The sequence below is a fragment of the Homalodisca vitripennis genome, chromosome 5, assembly GCF_021130785.1.
Source record: "Homalodisca vitripennis isolate AUS2020 chromosome 5, UT_GWSS_2.1, whole genome shotgun sequence".
Classification (NCBI taxonomy): Eukaryota; Metazoa; Arthropoda; class Insecta; order Hemiptera; family Cicadellidae; genus Homalodisca; species Homalodisca vitripennis.
Window position 1 is genome coordinate 130,345,737 of NC_060211.1, and position 15,262 is coordinate 130,360,998.

The 15,262-nt window shown below is 30.9% G+C and overlaps 1 protein-coding gene across 1 annotated transcript; it reads right to left on the reverse strand.

The window, feature by feature from the left end:
* Positions 1 to 6,437: 6,437 nt before the first annotated feature.
* Positions 6,438 to 7,899, reverse strand: LOC124363927 (A-kinase anchor protein 14-like). Its single transcript, XM_046819199.1, has 2 exons — positions 7,794 to 7,899; positions 6,438 to 6,783 (listed from the first exon to the last, which is right to left on the reverse strand). Exons 1-2 carry the CDS (start codon positions 7,878 to 7,880, stop codon positions 6,478 to 6,480), a joined length of 393 nt encoding a protein of 130 aa, XP_046675155.1. The 5' UTR covers positions 7,881 to 7,899; the 3' UTR covers positions 6,438 to 6,477.
* Positions 7,900 to 15,262: the final 7,363 nt, after the last annotated feature.

A 15,262-nucleotide genomic window follows, 5' to 3' on the forward strand; every position in this document is an offset into this window, starting at 1 on the left:
GTAGTACAACATAGTAATTGTTTAACGTGCATTATTTAGACGTAATAGAAGGTCGGCGTGTCTGGGGGATGTTTGTCAGTCAAGGTCGAGTACGAGGTCAAGGTTATGTCACCGTTTGTCTTTAATTGATTGTATCTATACACCGCAACAACAAATAATGCGGTAATTTTTTTTCCGGTGTTTTTAATTCACCGGTGTTGGCGATCAAATTACAATATATAAAATTGTATTTATTACCTTAGTTAATAAATAATTGTGTCTTAATACAAGTTACTTCTAAAAGTAAAATAAATATTTATGTATCAATTATGAAATACTAATGGTTTTCATTTAGTAAAAATAGCAAGTAATTCAAGAAATTCAGGCAAGATCTAACCTAATTGCTTCTTGGCTTCTTTAAATTATAAGTTATATTAAAATATTCCATTACCAGATTAAAGTAGAGAAATTCCACTTTTTATGATTTGATAATTTTCTTAAGGTGTATTATATTCCTAAAATGTTTTCAAATTACCCTCCTGTACTATAAAAATATTTCATTTCTTTGACTATTAATTGCGATTATTGAGGTCAAGGTTATGTCACCGTTTGTCTTTAATTGATTACATCTGGCATGTTGATAGTATATCTATCAGCATTCATCGTTGTAGCGAGCAAATTACAATATATAAAATTTAATTTATTACCTTATTTAATAAATAATTGTGTCTTAATACAAGTTATTTCTAAAAGTAAAAAAAAATATTTATGTATCAATTATTAAATACTAATGGTTTTCATTTAGTAGAAATAGCAAGTAATTCAAGAAATTCAGGCAAGATCTAACATAATTGCTTCTTGGTTTCTTTAAATTATCTTTATTCCATTACCAGATTAAAGTAGAGAAATGCCACTTTTTATGCTTTGATAATTTTCTTAAGGTGTATTATATTCCGAAAATGTTGTAAAATTACCTGTACTATAAAAATATTTCATTTCTTTGACTATTAATTGTGATTATTGAGGTCAAGGTTATGTTACCGTTTGTCTTTAATTGATTACATCTGGCATGTATATATATATATATATATATATATATATATATATATATATATATATATGTATATATATATATATATCAGCATTCACCGTTGCAGGGAGCAAATTTCAATATATAAAACTTTAACATTTATTAACCGTACTGAATAAATAATTGTGTTTTAATACAAGTTCCTTCTGACAAAAAAAATATTTATTTCTAATTTATGAAATACTAATGGTTTTCATTTTGTAAAAATAGCAAATAATTCAAGGAATTCATGGTAGATTTAGCTTAACTGCTTCTTGGTTTCTTTACATTTTCTTCATTCCAATACCAGATTAAAGTAGAGAAATTCCACTTTTTATGCTTTGATGATTTTCTTAAGGTGTATTATATTCTTGAAATACTGTCAAATACCCTCCTGTACTATACGAAATATTCCATTTCTTTGACTATTAATTGCGATTATTGTTCAAAATAGGCGAAACGAACACAATGACCTCTACCAAAATCAAGAAGTTCACAACTCGCTTAGTTTCAGTAAACAAGTTTGCGGACATTTAGATAATTTAAATCTAAACATCTATTTGTTAATGAGTGCACTCACTGTATGAAAGTATAAATTATATGGAAATAGTTATTGCATAATCAATCACAGAAACTAAACAAAACACTCATAGATATGTTTATTAATTATGAAAATGGAATAGAGATGTATTTTAGTTGTGCTTAGTAAAATTTTGTTATAGTTTCGTGTATTTTATTGGCGCAAAAGTCACATAACAAAACTGTTTTTTAGAGGAGGCCATGTAGCGTCAAAAAGTGAGATTTCTAATGATAATGCGTAATATAAATCCACATATGTATTTCAGTACTTAAACAGATCTCAATTCATGGTTGACGTAAAATTCTATGGATTGATTTCTGAGAACACTATATCAATATGAATAATACCATTGATGATCAAAGTATAGTATGATTACAAATTATACAAACATTTAATACATTATATAAGAAAGGCTTATCAAAGATAAATAAATTTCTTTTGATAATCTTAGATCTTCAAAGTGTAAAAAAGAATTTACTCAGTCTTCATGTTACACTATAACGACAAGTGTTGTCCATTGACTGACTCGGTTAATAGTTTATCAATATTCACTTACGGTGGTATCGATTCATCGCCGCTCATCGACAAGTGTCATACAATGCTTACTTCACTTTATATCCTTGTGTAGGCAGGACATTTTACGAAATAGTATATTTATTATCACACGGACAAATTTGTTATTTATTTTGTATACGTCTTCACTCTGTTATTATTATAGTTTATCTTATTAGAAGTAGCAACATTAAAAATATTTTTCCAGAGGAAATAGTTCCGATGTTGTGTCAGTTAGAAATAGTTTATGTAATAACACTCGCATAAGCCTTCAAAATGAATAAATTGTTAAAGTGTATTAATGTAATCGCCATGAACGGGTTAAAACTACGATTTAGAATAGATAATAATAATAACAAACTAAAATCGAACAAATAAATTGTGTTTACATCGAGGGTTGATCACGTCAAATTGTTTATAACGAAAGGTAAAATTTATTATGAAGAATGAAGCTATCAGTTATAAATTGGTCATTTATAAAACAATTTGGCCGATTTATCTATAAAACAGCAATAACGCTTACGTGGAACTTAACCTCTACAAATAAACTACCCATAGATCGCTTATCATGAGTAATTCCAGAGGTGTGTCAAAAGGAGTTATTTCCCACAATGTCTTTTTTACGTTCCGCTCCCGGCCAGTCCATTTACGCTCCTCAGAACTTGCTCCTTACACGCTTCAAAAACAATTTTGTTTTATAAAGGTTCCATGCACTATCTGCCCAGAACTGTGGCACAGCATTTTGGAGTCGTGATGAAGGATACGTGAGTAAAGTATAAACTGTAGAAGTATGACTACCTCTACATAATACTCCAGTAGTTAAAGAACTGTGGCACAGCATTTTGGAGTCGTGATGATGGATACGTGAGTAAAGTATAAACTGTAGAAGTATGACTACCTCTACATAATACTCCAGTAGTTAAAGAACTGTGGCACAGCATTTTGGAGTCGTGATGATGGATACGTGAGTAAAGTATAAACTGTAGAAGTATGACTACCTCTACATAATACTCCAGTAGTTAAAGAACTGTGGCACAGCATTTTGGAGTCATGATGATGGATACATGAGTAAAGTATAAACTGTAGAAGTATGACTACCTCTACATAATACTCCAGTAGTTAAAGAACTGTGGCACAGCATTTTGGAGTCGTGATGGATGGATACGTGTGTAAAGTATAAACTGTAGAAGTATGACTACCTCTACATAATACTCCAGTAGTTAAAGAACTGTGGCACAGCATTTTGGAGTCGTGATGATGGATACGTGAGTAAAGTATAAACTGTAGAAGTATGACTACCTCTACATAATACTCCAGTAGTTAAAGAACTGTGGCACAGCATGTTTGGAGTCGTGATGATGGATACGTGAGTAAAGTATATAAACTGTAGAAGTATGACTACCTCTACATAATACTCCAGTAGTTAAAGAACTGTGGCACAGCATTTTGGAGTCGTGATGATGGATACGTGAGTAAAGTATAAACTGTAGAAGTATGACTACCTCTACATAATACTCCAGTAGTTCTCACGTAGTCAGTTAAAGAACTGTGGCACAGCATTTTGGAGTCGTGATGATGGATACGTGAGTAAAGTATAAACTGTAGAAGTATGACTACCTCTACATAATACTCCAGTAGTTAATGGAGTTCCCGTGTTGAGCTGTTTCCGTGGAGCGGTGCCAAGCTGGCTAATACTGAGTATCGTGGGATAACGAACACCATATTCTTGTGGTGCATGATGCTTGGAGGTGAATAGGCGATGACAATACAGGTGTTTTTCGTGACGCTCTTAAACTGTAGATAGAATTTCACAATTCTCAAAGTGACTACATAGTTTGAGGTGATTTGCTTAGCTATTTTACACGTAAATCTAGAGGTATTTGTTGGATTTAAATATATATATATATATATATACTGTATGCAGAAAATAAATGCTCAGAGGCTTCTTTAAACAATAGAAGAAAAAGACTTCATATAAATCCTTTAATATTTCGACTTAAGCAAACAAATATTATAGATTGTATTGAAAATTATAAAAATATTTCCCCTAATAAACAATTTCATTATCAGCAGCACTAATTTTAGTTCAGGTTGAAATGGGAGCCCATAAAATAGTTAAAAATATAAAACTGTGCAATCAATTTCTCAAAATATATTTTCCGAAGTCTATACAATGTCTGACACATAAATGATAGTTACATCACTGTCAGACAGTTAAATAAAGGGAGAAGGACCCCACTTAATGAATTTCATTATCATCAAACTTTTTTATTTATTAGTTTAAATTACACTTCTTTATTTTAATAAACCCACAGAAACTGTTAATAAGAAAAACTTTATTAAACCGAAATTTTGATTTAAACAATTGTTTTTTTACGTAAAATGCAAATGATTACATAAAAATGTAAAAACTGTAACACTCCCACTGGGTCTTGATGGTTTAAATAAAAGATCACAATATTTTCGGTACAAATTGATGAAAAATAACAAGTTGTGTCATGATGAAAGGGGACTCGGATAAGGCAATCCCTCTTGAGAATAAACTCCGTATTGCATGTCAGCAGAAGACTTACTGAGACTGTGTCCTAAGCGGCTTACATCGGTCAAATGTAACACAATATAATAAATTGTTTACATCTCAACAATGCAGGAGTGTGCAAGTCTCAACTTACCGGCCAATATATTACAAGACTTCCATTTAATTAAAGTGGGAAGTATACACATTTATTTGTTATTATAGCAATGTATCTTATTATGTTTTTCGCGTAAAAGTTATTTTAGTATATTCTTTTTGTAACACAATACCATAGCTGTTTCTTGTGCAGGTTTTAACACAGCAACCCATATTCAGTGAATCTTGGGAGTTTTTTAATCATACAATTTTTGATACTTTTATAAAATTTGTATATAAAACATTTTGCCAGCATTTTTGCGGGCATTATTAGGTATGACATTATAAACACAAAACATATGTATTGAAAATAAAATACGTCAAACCAGTTTAAATAAAATATTAAAGCTATATAAAGTCTGAAAGTGGTTAATTACAGAAATATTATTTTAGAAGATATGCATGACAATTTTACTGAATACAGATTGTTCAGAGAATAGAGCTTCTAGAATGGATACACATGCACGTTTAATTTTTCATCTCTTGGAAATTGTTTAAAAACTAATCTTAGTGATTAATTTTGTGTTTCATTTTAAATTCATCCTTTATACAACTCAGAATCTATAGGTCTAGAGTAGGATAAAAATATGATTCCTACAATATCATTGATTCGTCTCATAACGTTTTTCTGCTTCTGTTTGTTCCTTTCAATGTTCAATGGCTGGTAACTCTAGTCAATTGTTACTGTTATAAAACTTTCTGTTCTGTTGTAAGACTGCCAACAGAATTTAATTTTTCGACGTGGAATGAATTGAAAACTTAGATAAAACCGGATGCATAAACCTATGAAGCATATGTTAATGCTAGAATGTGACATTAATCATCACAATCAATGTATATTAGTATCATTAATATTCCCAAGAGTACTAAATAAAATTTTACAAAACTGAATTAACCTTTTCACGTTTTCTTCGTTCCTCTACAATTTTTTACTGTGTTGGTTGTGAATGGAGGAAGATACATTGACTTGCCACCTGTTGTCAAATTAGTTATCATTACCGACAGTTTCTTCTCCTTTCTTAGACAAATATTTTAAAACGTAGAACCACAATGTAAAACTATTAAATTTCATTGCTAGTAAATATTGGATATACAAACCCTTTTCAATAAGTTTTTGTTAGTATTTAAAGTATATAACAATTACTAACAATTATGTCATCCGCTTATCACATCATTATCAGTTTTTATAAAACATAATGACACTGATAATAAAGTAATAAGTATTAATATCTATGAAGAACAGAAATAATGACAAATTAGCATATAGTAGGCCTGAGGTAAAATAATAAAAGTAAAAAATGAGAAAGTTCCATAAAAAACTGATAACCTATATGGAACTTTTTTGAGGGGAAACTCTTACCACTATTGGCTTCATCGCAAGTTTTTGGATAAACCACATTTATCTATGAGTAATACTTTGGAATCTGCTAAATGTCAGGTTACGGATAGTGTGGTATAGTGTGCAAATACTGTGGTCTATAGACCACCTTTTCTACACTCAAACTGTAATAATAATAGAAAACTATCGTATATGCTAAGCTATAAACTCTTGTATAACAAGGTTGGTATTTAATCACGGTTATCAGTTTATATAAAAATAAAGTTTTATTTATTTTTGTTTCAGACTTAATGCACAAGAACTGAGGCGTGGTGCACGACAGGAGCATGGAGAAGAGGAGCGGCGTGGACGACAGGAGCGGCTCTAACCACAGGTACCACTGGGGCAGGGTGGACCAAGGGGGCTCTGACAAGAGGCACCACTGGGGCAGGGTGGACCAGGGGGGCCTTGACTACAGGCACGACTGGAGCAGGGTGGACCACGGCAGATCTGACCACAGAGACGGAGCTGTGAGCCAGGGGCGCGTGGACAACTGGGACGACGGGGGCCACAATGCCGGCAGCAGCGACAGCCACGAGGGCGGACAGACAGACCTGTGAACCACAATGTACTTCTCAAATCACATTATAGACGTTTTTATATTAAAGCTGTGTATGACCCATAAACATTTTCCGTAGTTTATTATATATTTTTAGTAACCAATACGGTTGTAACTATTATTCTCTATTTGAGAGTGTAAATGAAACCACTGACGTTGGAAAGTCAAAGAAAGGTGTGTAAAGTTTAAAAAAAACCCCAATTTGTCACAAATTTTTGTGATCAAGTTTAATTCTTCTACATTAATGATTTCTGTAAATATTTGCGTAAGTTTAAGAATAAAATTATTAAAGATCGTTCTAAGTTTTAACTGTTCTTCTCTAATTATTACAATACAGATGATTTATTTTATACTTATTACATATATTTAAATATATAAAAATTACGTAATCACAAATTTAAATCCATATAAAATACGTTGCAAATATTTGTCTACTACTGTACAACATATTTTTGACAATTTGCAATCAATGCAATATTACTTTAATTACATTGCTTTTCAAAATCACTTATATATATATATATATATATATATATATATATATATCGCAAATAAACTTTCATTTACAAATGTACACAATGTTTTACAAACATTTACACCATGTATTAATCGAGATATGATAATGTGTAAGATATTGCTTATATATAAAATGTTTTCTGAGAGCAGGACAACAGTAATATGTAATGTAAACACTCAAAATTAAGACAAACCTTTATAAAGTTTATATCACATTCTTCAGACATGAAACGAAGAAAGTTAAGGAAGTATAATTACTAGTGCAGTAATTATTTATTCTGAATAATGTAACAAATTGGTATATTTCAATTTTTCATGAATAATTAAGAAAATAGTAACAGGTACTAATCAGAGAAAACTTCAAGATTATAGTAATATTTGCTTATAGTAACACATCTCATCAGCAGAACAAGTAATCAATTTTTTTTCAACTAGTAAACGTTAATTTGGGTTCTAGTTTGAGTATTAGTTTGGTTATGAGTTACTCACCAGGGCGTACATGTTGATGTGTTCGACTGACTGTTGTGCTAATAGCTCGGTGTGGGATATATACTCATACTTGTCCTTCGCACCCATTGCAGCACCAGCTGGCTCTGGCGGCTGGCGAGGGAAGGAGGAAGTAGAAGGAGGGCGTTGACTCAAGATCTAGAGACTTTGTAAGTGAGTACTGTATCAGATCAATTATGTTTATATAATGGAAATAGTGTTTTTATCTCATATTTTAACTTAGCAGCTTTTACCCTAAGCAAGTGTGTGTGATTTATTTTGACTTTCTAGTTCAACACGGTCAATCGTGTTAGTGTTTGTTTTGAAACTTTCGTAAGGCTTATTTACGTTAAGGTTTTTTACACTCAAGAATACAATTTTGTAAATACCAGCAAGAAATTAGAAATATAAACTTTTTGCTCATTATTTTACCTATAATGTCTATCTCTGAGCTTACACTTTATTTTGAATCAAAGAACATTATTCATGTTTACATTTATTCCTTATGATATAACAAATAGTATTTTATTCCTTTTTTGGAGAGTCATAGACCTTTTAACTGCAGTAATAAACTTATTGTCAAATCTCATTACTGTCAATACAACTCTCGAAAAATAATTCCTGAAACTTTTTTGATTTATAAATATGCTGAATATGAGGAGGTGGGCTTTAGAATAAGATTAGTGCGAAATTTAGTTAAACAAATACAATTGCTTTATGATCTTACTTAAATACAGTACGTTTTTTGTATATGTTGACAATGGAAGAAATGAATATAGGTTTTCTACACCTACATATTCTTGTTATTCATATTCTACACTCTGATGGAATAAATCAGTCGAAGGTCAGCGGCGGAAGGTAGAAATAGCTAAATTTTGTGAAGAAAATATAATTATAATCCACTCCAAATATATTTACTTCTTTACTACTAGAACATAAAAGATTTACTTTGTCTGTTCAGAGCAGTCTATTTTAAAATATTGTTCTTGACTAACGTTGTTGAAAAAATTTAGTTTTTAGAGCTTGTAACTCCATTTAAACCAAGAACGGGTGGTTTGTGTTCATGAAATGCTTTTCTTTTTCTATGTCTGTGATGGGGAAACCCCGTGTGACATTATATCTTTCTAGTACAGCAGGAACCCCATTGGCGGTTGGTCTAAACGAAAAAGACATTCATTCTCTGTTGACAGTCGCGTTCTCATATAAAAATCCAAATTTCATCGTTGTCAGACATTTAAAAATTTAAAAACAAAAGTATACTTTTTCTAGGGGTTACAACCCAATTTCAACCTCTATAGGCGGTTGCCTTCATGAACATATTTTATTTTTCTACTGAGAGCATAAGACATGTGAGTACCAAATTTTATATATTCAACCGCTATGGATATTTGATGTTAATTAAAATACTTTCCTTTATATGTTTATGTAATAAATAACGATTGTATAAAATTTCGTATTTTTAGGACATCAGAAATTTGAGAAAGAAATATATTTCTTCCAGGAGATGCAGCATCACTAATTCCCCTATGGATATATGATCTTTATGATAATGCTTAATTTTTCTATTTACTTAATAATGCATTGCAAATATCAACATTCTGTGATAACGGGAAGATTGATAATTAGTGATGAGTGAGTGAGTGAGGGCATTTTATGTACTATAGAGGTTCACTCCCTTGGCGAGTAATTAGTCATTTAAAATCTATTTTCAGATGTTAAGTACACTCACATACAAACTATAAATGAACTTCCTGTAACTGACTGAGCATTCCATGTGGTGAGTCTAAGCAACAGCAGGACACATGCCTGGTAAGGTTTTGTGTTCAAAAATGTTAAAACTAATGAATTTATATATATATATATATATATATATATATATATATATATATATATATATTACAGTTGACTATAAAGGATTCATTCTTAATTTTCATTTTCTATGTTGATGTTTTATTTTTATTATGTTCTTATAGTCCTATTTATATGTTTGTAATTTCGTGAAGACGGCTTAAGCCAAAATATAGAAACTGTTAATACATTTGAAGATTTCTTATTGAAGATAAATAAATATATATATATATATATTACAGTTGCCTTTATCGCTTTAGATTTCCAGTTGGAAAAATGTTATACCTATGTTAATGTTGGATTTGTACGTAACATTTATTCCCTTATCAAATTTTAAGTAATATCTTTAAATTAAAAATTAAAAACTATATGTGCTGTGCTTATGTTTAAGTTTTTATTTGCAGTTCCAGCATTTTACACTTAGTATACGATTAAGAGGACAAAACTTCACACTATTTCTGCTAGTCAAATGTATTGATAATTTAGCCTTATGATTCGTCACGCTTAACCAATAAAGAGACCAACTCTATTTCCTAGATAGTAAACTAACTGTCGTCCATCTGTCAATATAAAATAATATAAAAAAATCTAACATCGTTTTTGAAATTTTTAATAAATTATGTTTACTAAAGTCTTAAATTAGGATAAAACAAAAATTGCATTACTCAGTTTAGCAAGGAAGTATATTTAAAGAATATCATAAAAAACTTACAATACATTTACAATGCATGATAACTATATTGTTACTTCCTTCTAGCCATCTTAATTATACGAATATGTATCTCTACACATAATGTAGCATTGATCCTTGATTGTAGCATTGATAAAATGATTGACTCATATTCTCATAGCTTAACCAATACCTTAAGAACTCCTTCAAAATATTGTAAATAGGAAAAGCGCTGAAAGTTCGGACAAGGGGATGTTGTGAGACTGATGAAAGTTGCTCATTTAAAGCAGTCCCGATAAGTCTGCGGTTGACAAGTAATACCAAGTCGTCTCTCTGGGGAGATTTCCTCATCTGAAGTCCCTGCCCTTCTCATTACACAACTTGTTATGCAAGCATTTCGTCAAAATCTTGTCAAATTTTTGCTTGTAATATTCGTTATACTTATTAAAGCCAATATTGATTCTAAACCCATCCTTGTTACTGTTGGGTTTATTCATTCTAATCATTGATTTTGACTATATAAATTTATCCAAAATATAACATACACTGAGACAATATTGTCGCTGTGCTAATTTAATATTTACTGCTTAAACGTGGCCAAAAATATCCAAAGGGTCTTAAAATGCGGTATTGCAGTTTCAATTTTAAATTATTTATTCTGAATGCCATTGTCTTCGCTTTTCTTAAAGAAGAATATAGTAATCAGAGGATGTAACGCGATAATAATATCGAACTAAATAATATTAAAATATTATTCAAAACTGTCTTGCACCATTTTTTGTTGTGGATGACGTCACTGTCGTGTTTTGCAGACACAACAATAACCGTAGTAGCATAATCGGCACGGGTCATTTTACATTATTCAGACATAATTGAAGGTCGGCGTGTATGGGGGATGTTTGTCACTCAAGGTCAAGAACGAGGTCAATGCTATGCCATCTTTTGTCTTTAACTGATTACATCTGACAAGTTGTTAGTGTGTCTATCACCTTTGTAGCCGAGCTAAATATAGTATATTAAATTTTAACATTTATTACTATGTTAATAAATAACTGTATGTTTGAATACAAGTTCCATTTAAAAGTTAAAAATTTATTCATTGAAATGCTAATACTTTTCATTTAGTTAAAATGCGAGTAATTCAAGGAGTTCAGGGCAGCGCTAACCTAATTGCTTCTTGGTTTCTTTAAAGCTTTCTTTATTCCATTACCAGAGTAGAGTAGGCTCTGTAACAAATTCCACCTTTCATACTTTTATAATTTTCTTAAAAGATTCTTAAAATATTATAAAATTACCCTCTTCTACCACATAAATATTTAATTTTTCTGACTATTTATTCCGTTTATTGTTCAAAATAACCGAAGGAGCATCCTATCCACCACATCAAGAGGACGTTTGAGAACCGATTAATTAAAGTTTAAGTAAACAAGTCAGGAATAAGTAGATAGTTTAAAATTAAATACTTGTTTCGTAAACTGGATTATATTTTATATTTACATTGCTTTTTATTGGAATAATACTACATTGAAAAATAAAAGAAAGCTTGATTAACCATCCGACTATTTTCTTGTAGGTTGCTCTAGTAGAATTTACGATCTTAGTATGCCACTAATTAATTTATTTCGCATACTGCTTATTATATTATGTTTATAGAAATAACTATTGCATAATAGATCGCAGGAATGAAATGAACACTCAAAAATAGGTGTATGCAATCAAAAATTATCAAAATAATTATAATTATAAAATAATCAAAAAATAAAATTGTTCTGAATGAAATGTAGTACATACGGTTATCACTTGCCAGTTTTTACGGCCGTAAAAATGACATAACAAAACTGTTCATAAAACAAAATATTTAATACGATAGACTTTGTAGAGGGTGAAATTGTAATCGTATAAAAGTTACGTTTCAAAACCAAATGTGTAATGTAAAGCCACTTATGTACAATATCTGTATAAATTCAATTCATGTTCTTCGGACAACTTTACGGAGTGAATTCTGAGAACAATATATCAACATGGATAATATTAGTGATAGCATAATTTCATATATATATTTATTTCATCATGAAAATAAATAAGTATATAAAAAATATCAAAAGTTACCTTAAACAAATATTAAAAGTGTAAAATGGAATTTGCCTGCTGCTCTTCTTGTTACACTATAACGACAAGTGTTGTCCATTGACTGGCTCGGTTAATAGTTTATCAATATTCACTTACGGAGGTATCGATTTATCACCGCTCATCCCTCAAGTGCCATACAATGCTTACTTCACTTTATATCCTTGTATAGGAAGGGTATTTTACGAAACAGTACATTTATTTTCAAATGGATAAGTTTTTATACACTATCTACGTTATCTATTTTTTATACATCTCCACTCTTATTTACCACAGTTTATCGTATTAAACGTAGCAACATTTCAAATAATTTGTTAATGTAAATTAATAACTTTGTGTATATATTTTGTGTCAGTTCAATATAAGTCAGATGCAATAAAAAAAACGAATAAGTTAATGAAAATAGAATTCGTACTAATTTAAACGTACATTGCAGTGAATCACTTGGTTTTAAATTACATTTATCATTCCATTAAAGTCTAAAATGGAATCCCACTTTAATGCACAGGAATTAAATGCAAGCAATTTTCATCTGTGAAATATAATTCTCAAAAATGTAATACAGTCTATCACCATGTATGGCTCGAAACTTTAAGCTGGAATAAATAATAATAATAACAACAAATTGAAAGCAATAAAAGAAATTAGCTAAACAAAAACATAGAAAACCACAAAGAAATCTACGAAAATTCTTTAAAAAGTTGTTCACAAAATTCACAAATACATTTACTTTACTTACCTTGCATGTTTCAGAATTCGTGACATCAATACATGTTTTATTGGAACAACTCAGCTGTCTCGTAAGACTATCGCACTATTTATACACCAATATCAAATGCTTCTTTTCTCGGCTCGCCACATTTGGTTCTTATATCCATTGGATCTATTATTAGTTTAACATTAATTATTATTCCTTCACAGAACCAAGTGAAACAGTACAATATTTTCCAACATACCATAGCATCGTTACAACGGCAACGTAAATTCTCTCTTTTTCCTCATCCCACATCAACTCGTCTTCTCAAGTTACTCCCTTTCATATTTATTCTTCTCGTTTCCTGTGCAGACAGCCTGCCAATCGGTCGTCATCAGTCGAAGCCTACCCACCACTTGCACTCACAGTCTGACGTAGCTATTGCTTTGCTGAACCATTACCCATGTTGTGCAGTTTTATCTGTCGAGAAAATTCCCTTCATCACAAACATTAATAAACGGTAACAGATTTTCATACCATTTTCAACCAATGTAAATTTTTCTTTTCTCTTAAATGTATATTTATACATGATCAGTTATGTGTCTTGGCGGAAAGTGCTAAAACAAATTTAGATACCACTTTATTTTTAATGTTGTTATCTGTTAAATGATTACATTTAATTGTTTGATATGGCACGAGGTGCACGTTATGATCAGAGATGTAACATTAATAGCGTCCTAATTTATATACTTTAAATTGTAACTCATTAGTTTCATTAAGTGCATTTGAGTTACAATCGGAGCTACGCTCTGCACTTGGTGGGATATTTTGTCTACTGAAGTATCCTGCTATCTTGTCATAATCAGCATAATTTTAACTTTGTATCTAAATGAAAAAACACCTTGAGATTTTTTGTATTTTTCAATCTCTATACGAGATTCTCGTCTGAAACGTATAACAATTTTTGTAGTGTATGGTTGGTAATGAAAAATGAGTATGAATTTCAACTTTAGGAGAAGCCTGTTGGTACTTATTGGGATCGAATATAAAATATCTACATCAATTTATAAGCACGTATGAATTACCAGAAGGAGTACGCCTCACCACATGTCTCGAAAAAGGCTTCGGTGAGGTTGTATGCAAAATGTCTAATTTATAATTCCCTTGATTTTATAGATCTCCTGTGGGTAGATTGACAGACTGTGAAGGAAGCTATATTTAGATGTATAGCTTATCATTCAACTTGCAGTCACTCGCGGCTTAGATCATTATTTTATATTATAAGTCCGTAGCCTAATTATTCAAAGCAAGTATTATATAAAATATTGTTCCTCAATGATATTTTTCAAACGTAAGTAGGCATAAGATCACGTACTTATTATTTCAGTGATTATGCTTATACGATCTAACTATCAGTGTTTAGGTTGAGGGACTAACTCTTATATCACGATGCTGCGTTTTTCAACAAGTCAAACGTTGAAACAGGTTATTCAGACGGCAGATTGGTCACTCTTGAAAATACGTTATTTAATAAAGAACAGGCTAGTCTTTCCTACTTGGATGGTCTGATTGTAAGGGGTAAGAAAATTCCATAACTAAAGAAATTAGACAAAACATAATAGAGCAAATCCATTCAGAAGGTTTTGGGATAAATAAGTGCTTGGAATCAGCCCGACAGATGGTTTGGTGGCCTAAACTCACCGAAGAAGCGAAGAGAATTGTTTAAAACTGTCGGGTTGTCTAGTACATTGAGTGAATCCTGCAAAGCTGTTGTAACCATGACCGTAGGAAATTGTGGAAATGGATTTTTTTGATTGAGATCTATTGAATTTGCATATACCATACAGACCTTCCTTTGTATGCACACCTACTTTTCAAAACTCTTAAATATCGTCGCTTTGAAAAATATGAAAGCTTTGCAAATATTCGCTACCGCTCAACCAAGTCTTACTAAGTGACATGCATCATCATCTAACTCTATGTTGCTCATACAGAAATAACACTTAACGTGGTCATTTTCTTTTCGAGATAAATAGTCAGTCAGAAATATTTTTCCAGCCTCTGTTACAAAACCGATGTGCCTTCAATTTAGTTTAACCATAGTTAAATAAATAATAAACATTTCTATAGAAT

Coding starts and splice junctions, on each gene's coding strand:
- LOC124363927 (XM_046819199.1), bottom strand. CDS start 7,880: ATGGGTGCGAAGGACAAGTATGAGTATATATCCCACACCGAGCTATTA. Junction 6,784..7,793: donor ACATCAACATGTACGCCCTG/GTGAGTAACTCA, acceptor TGTGGTTCACAG/GTCTGTCTGTCCGCCCTCGT.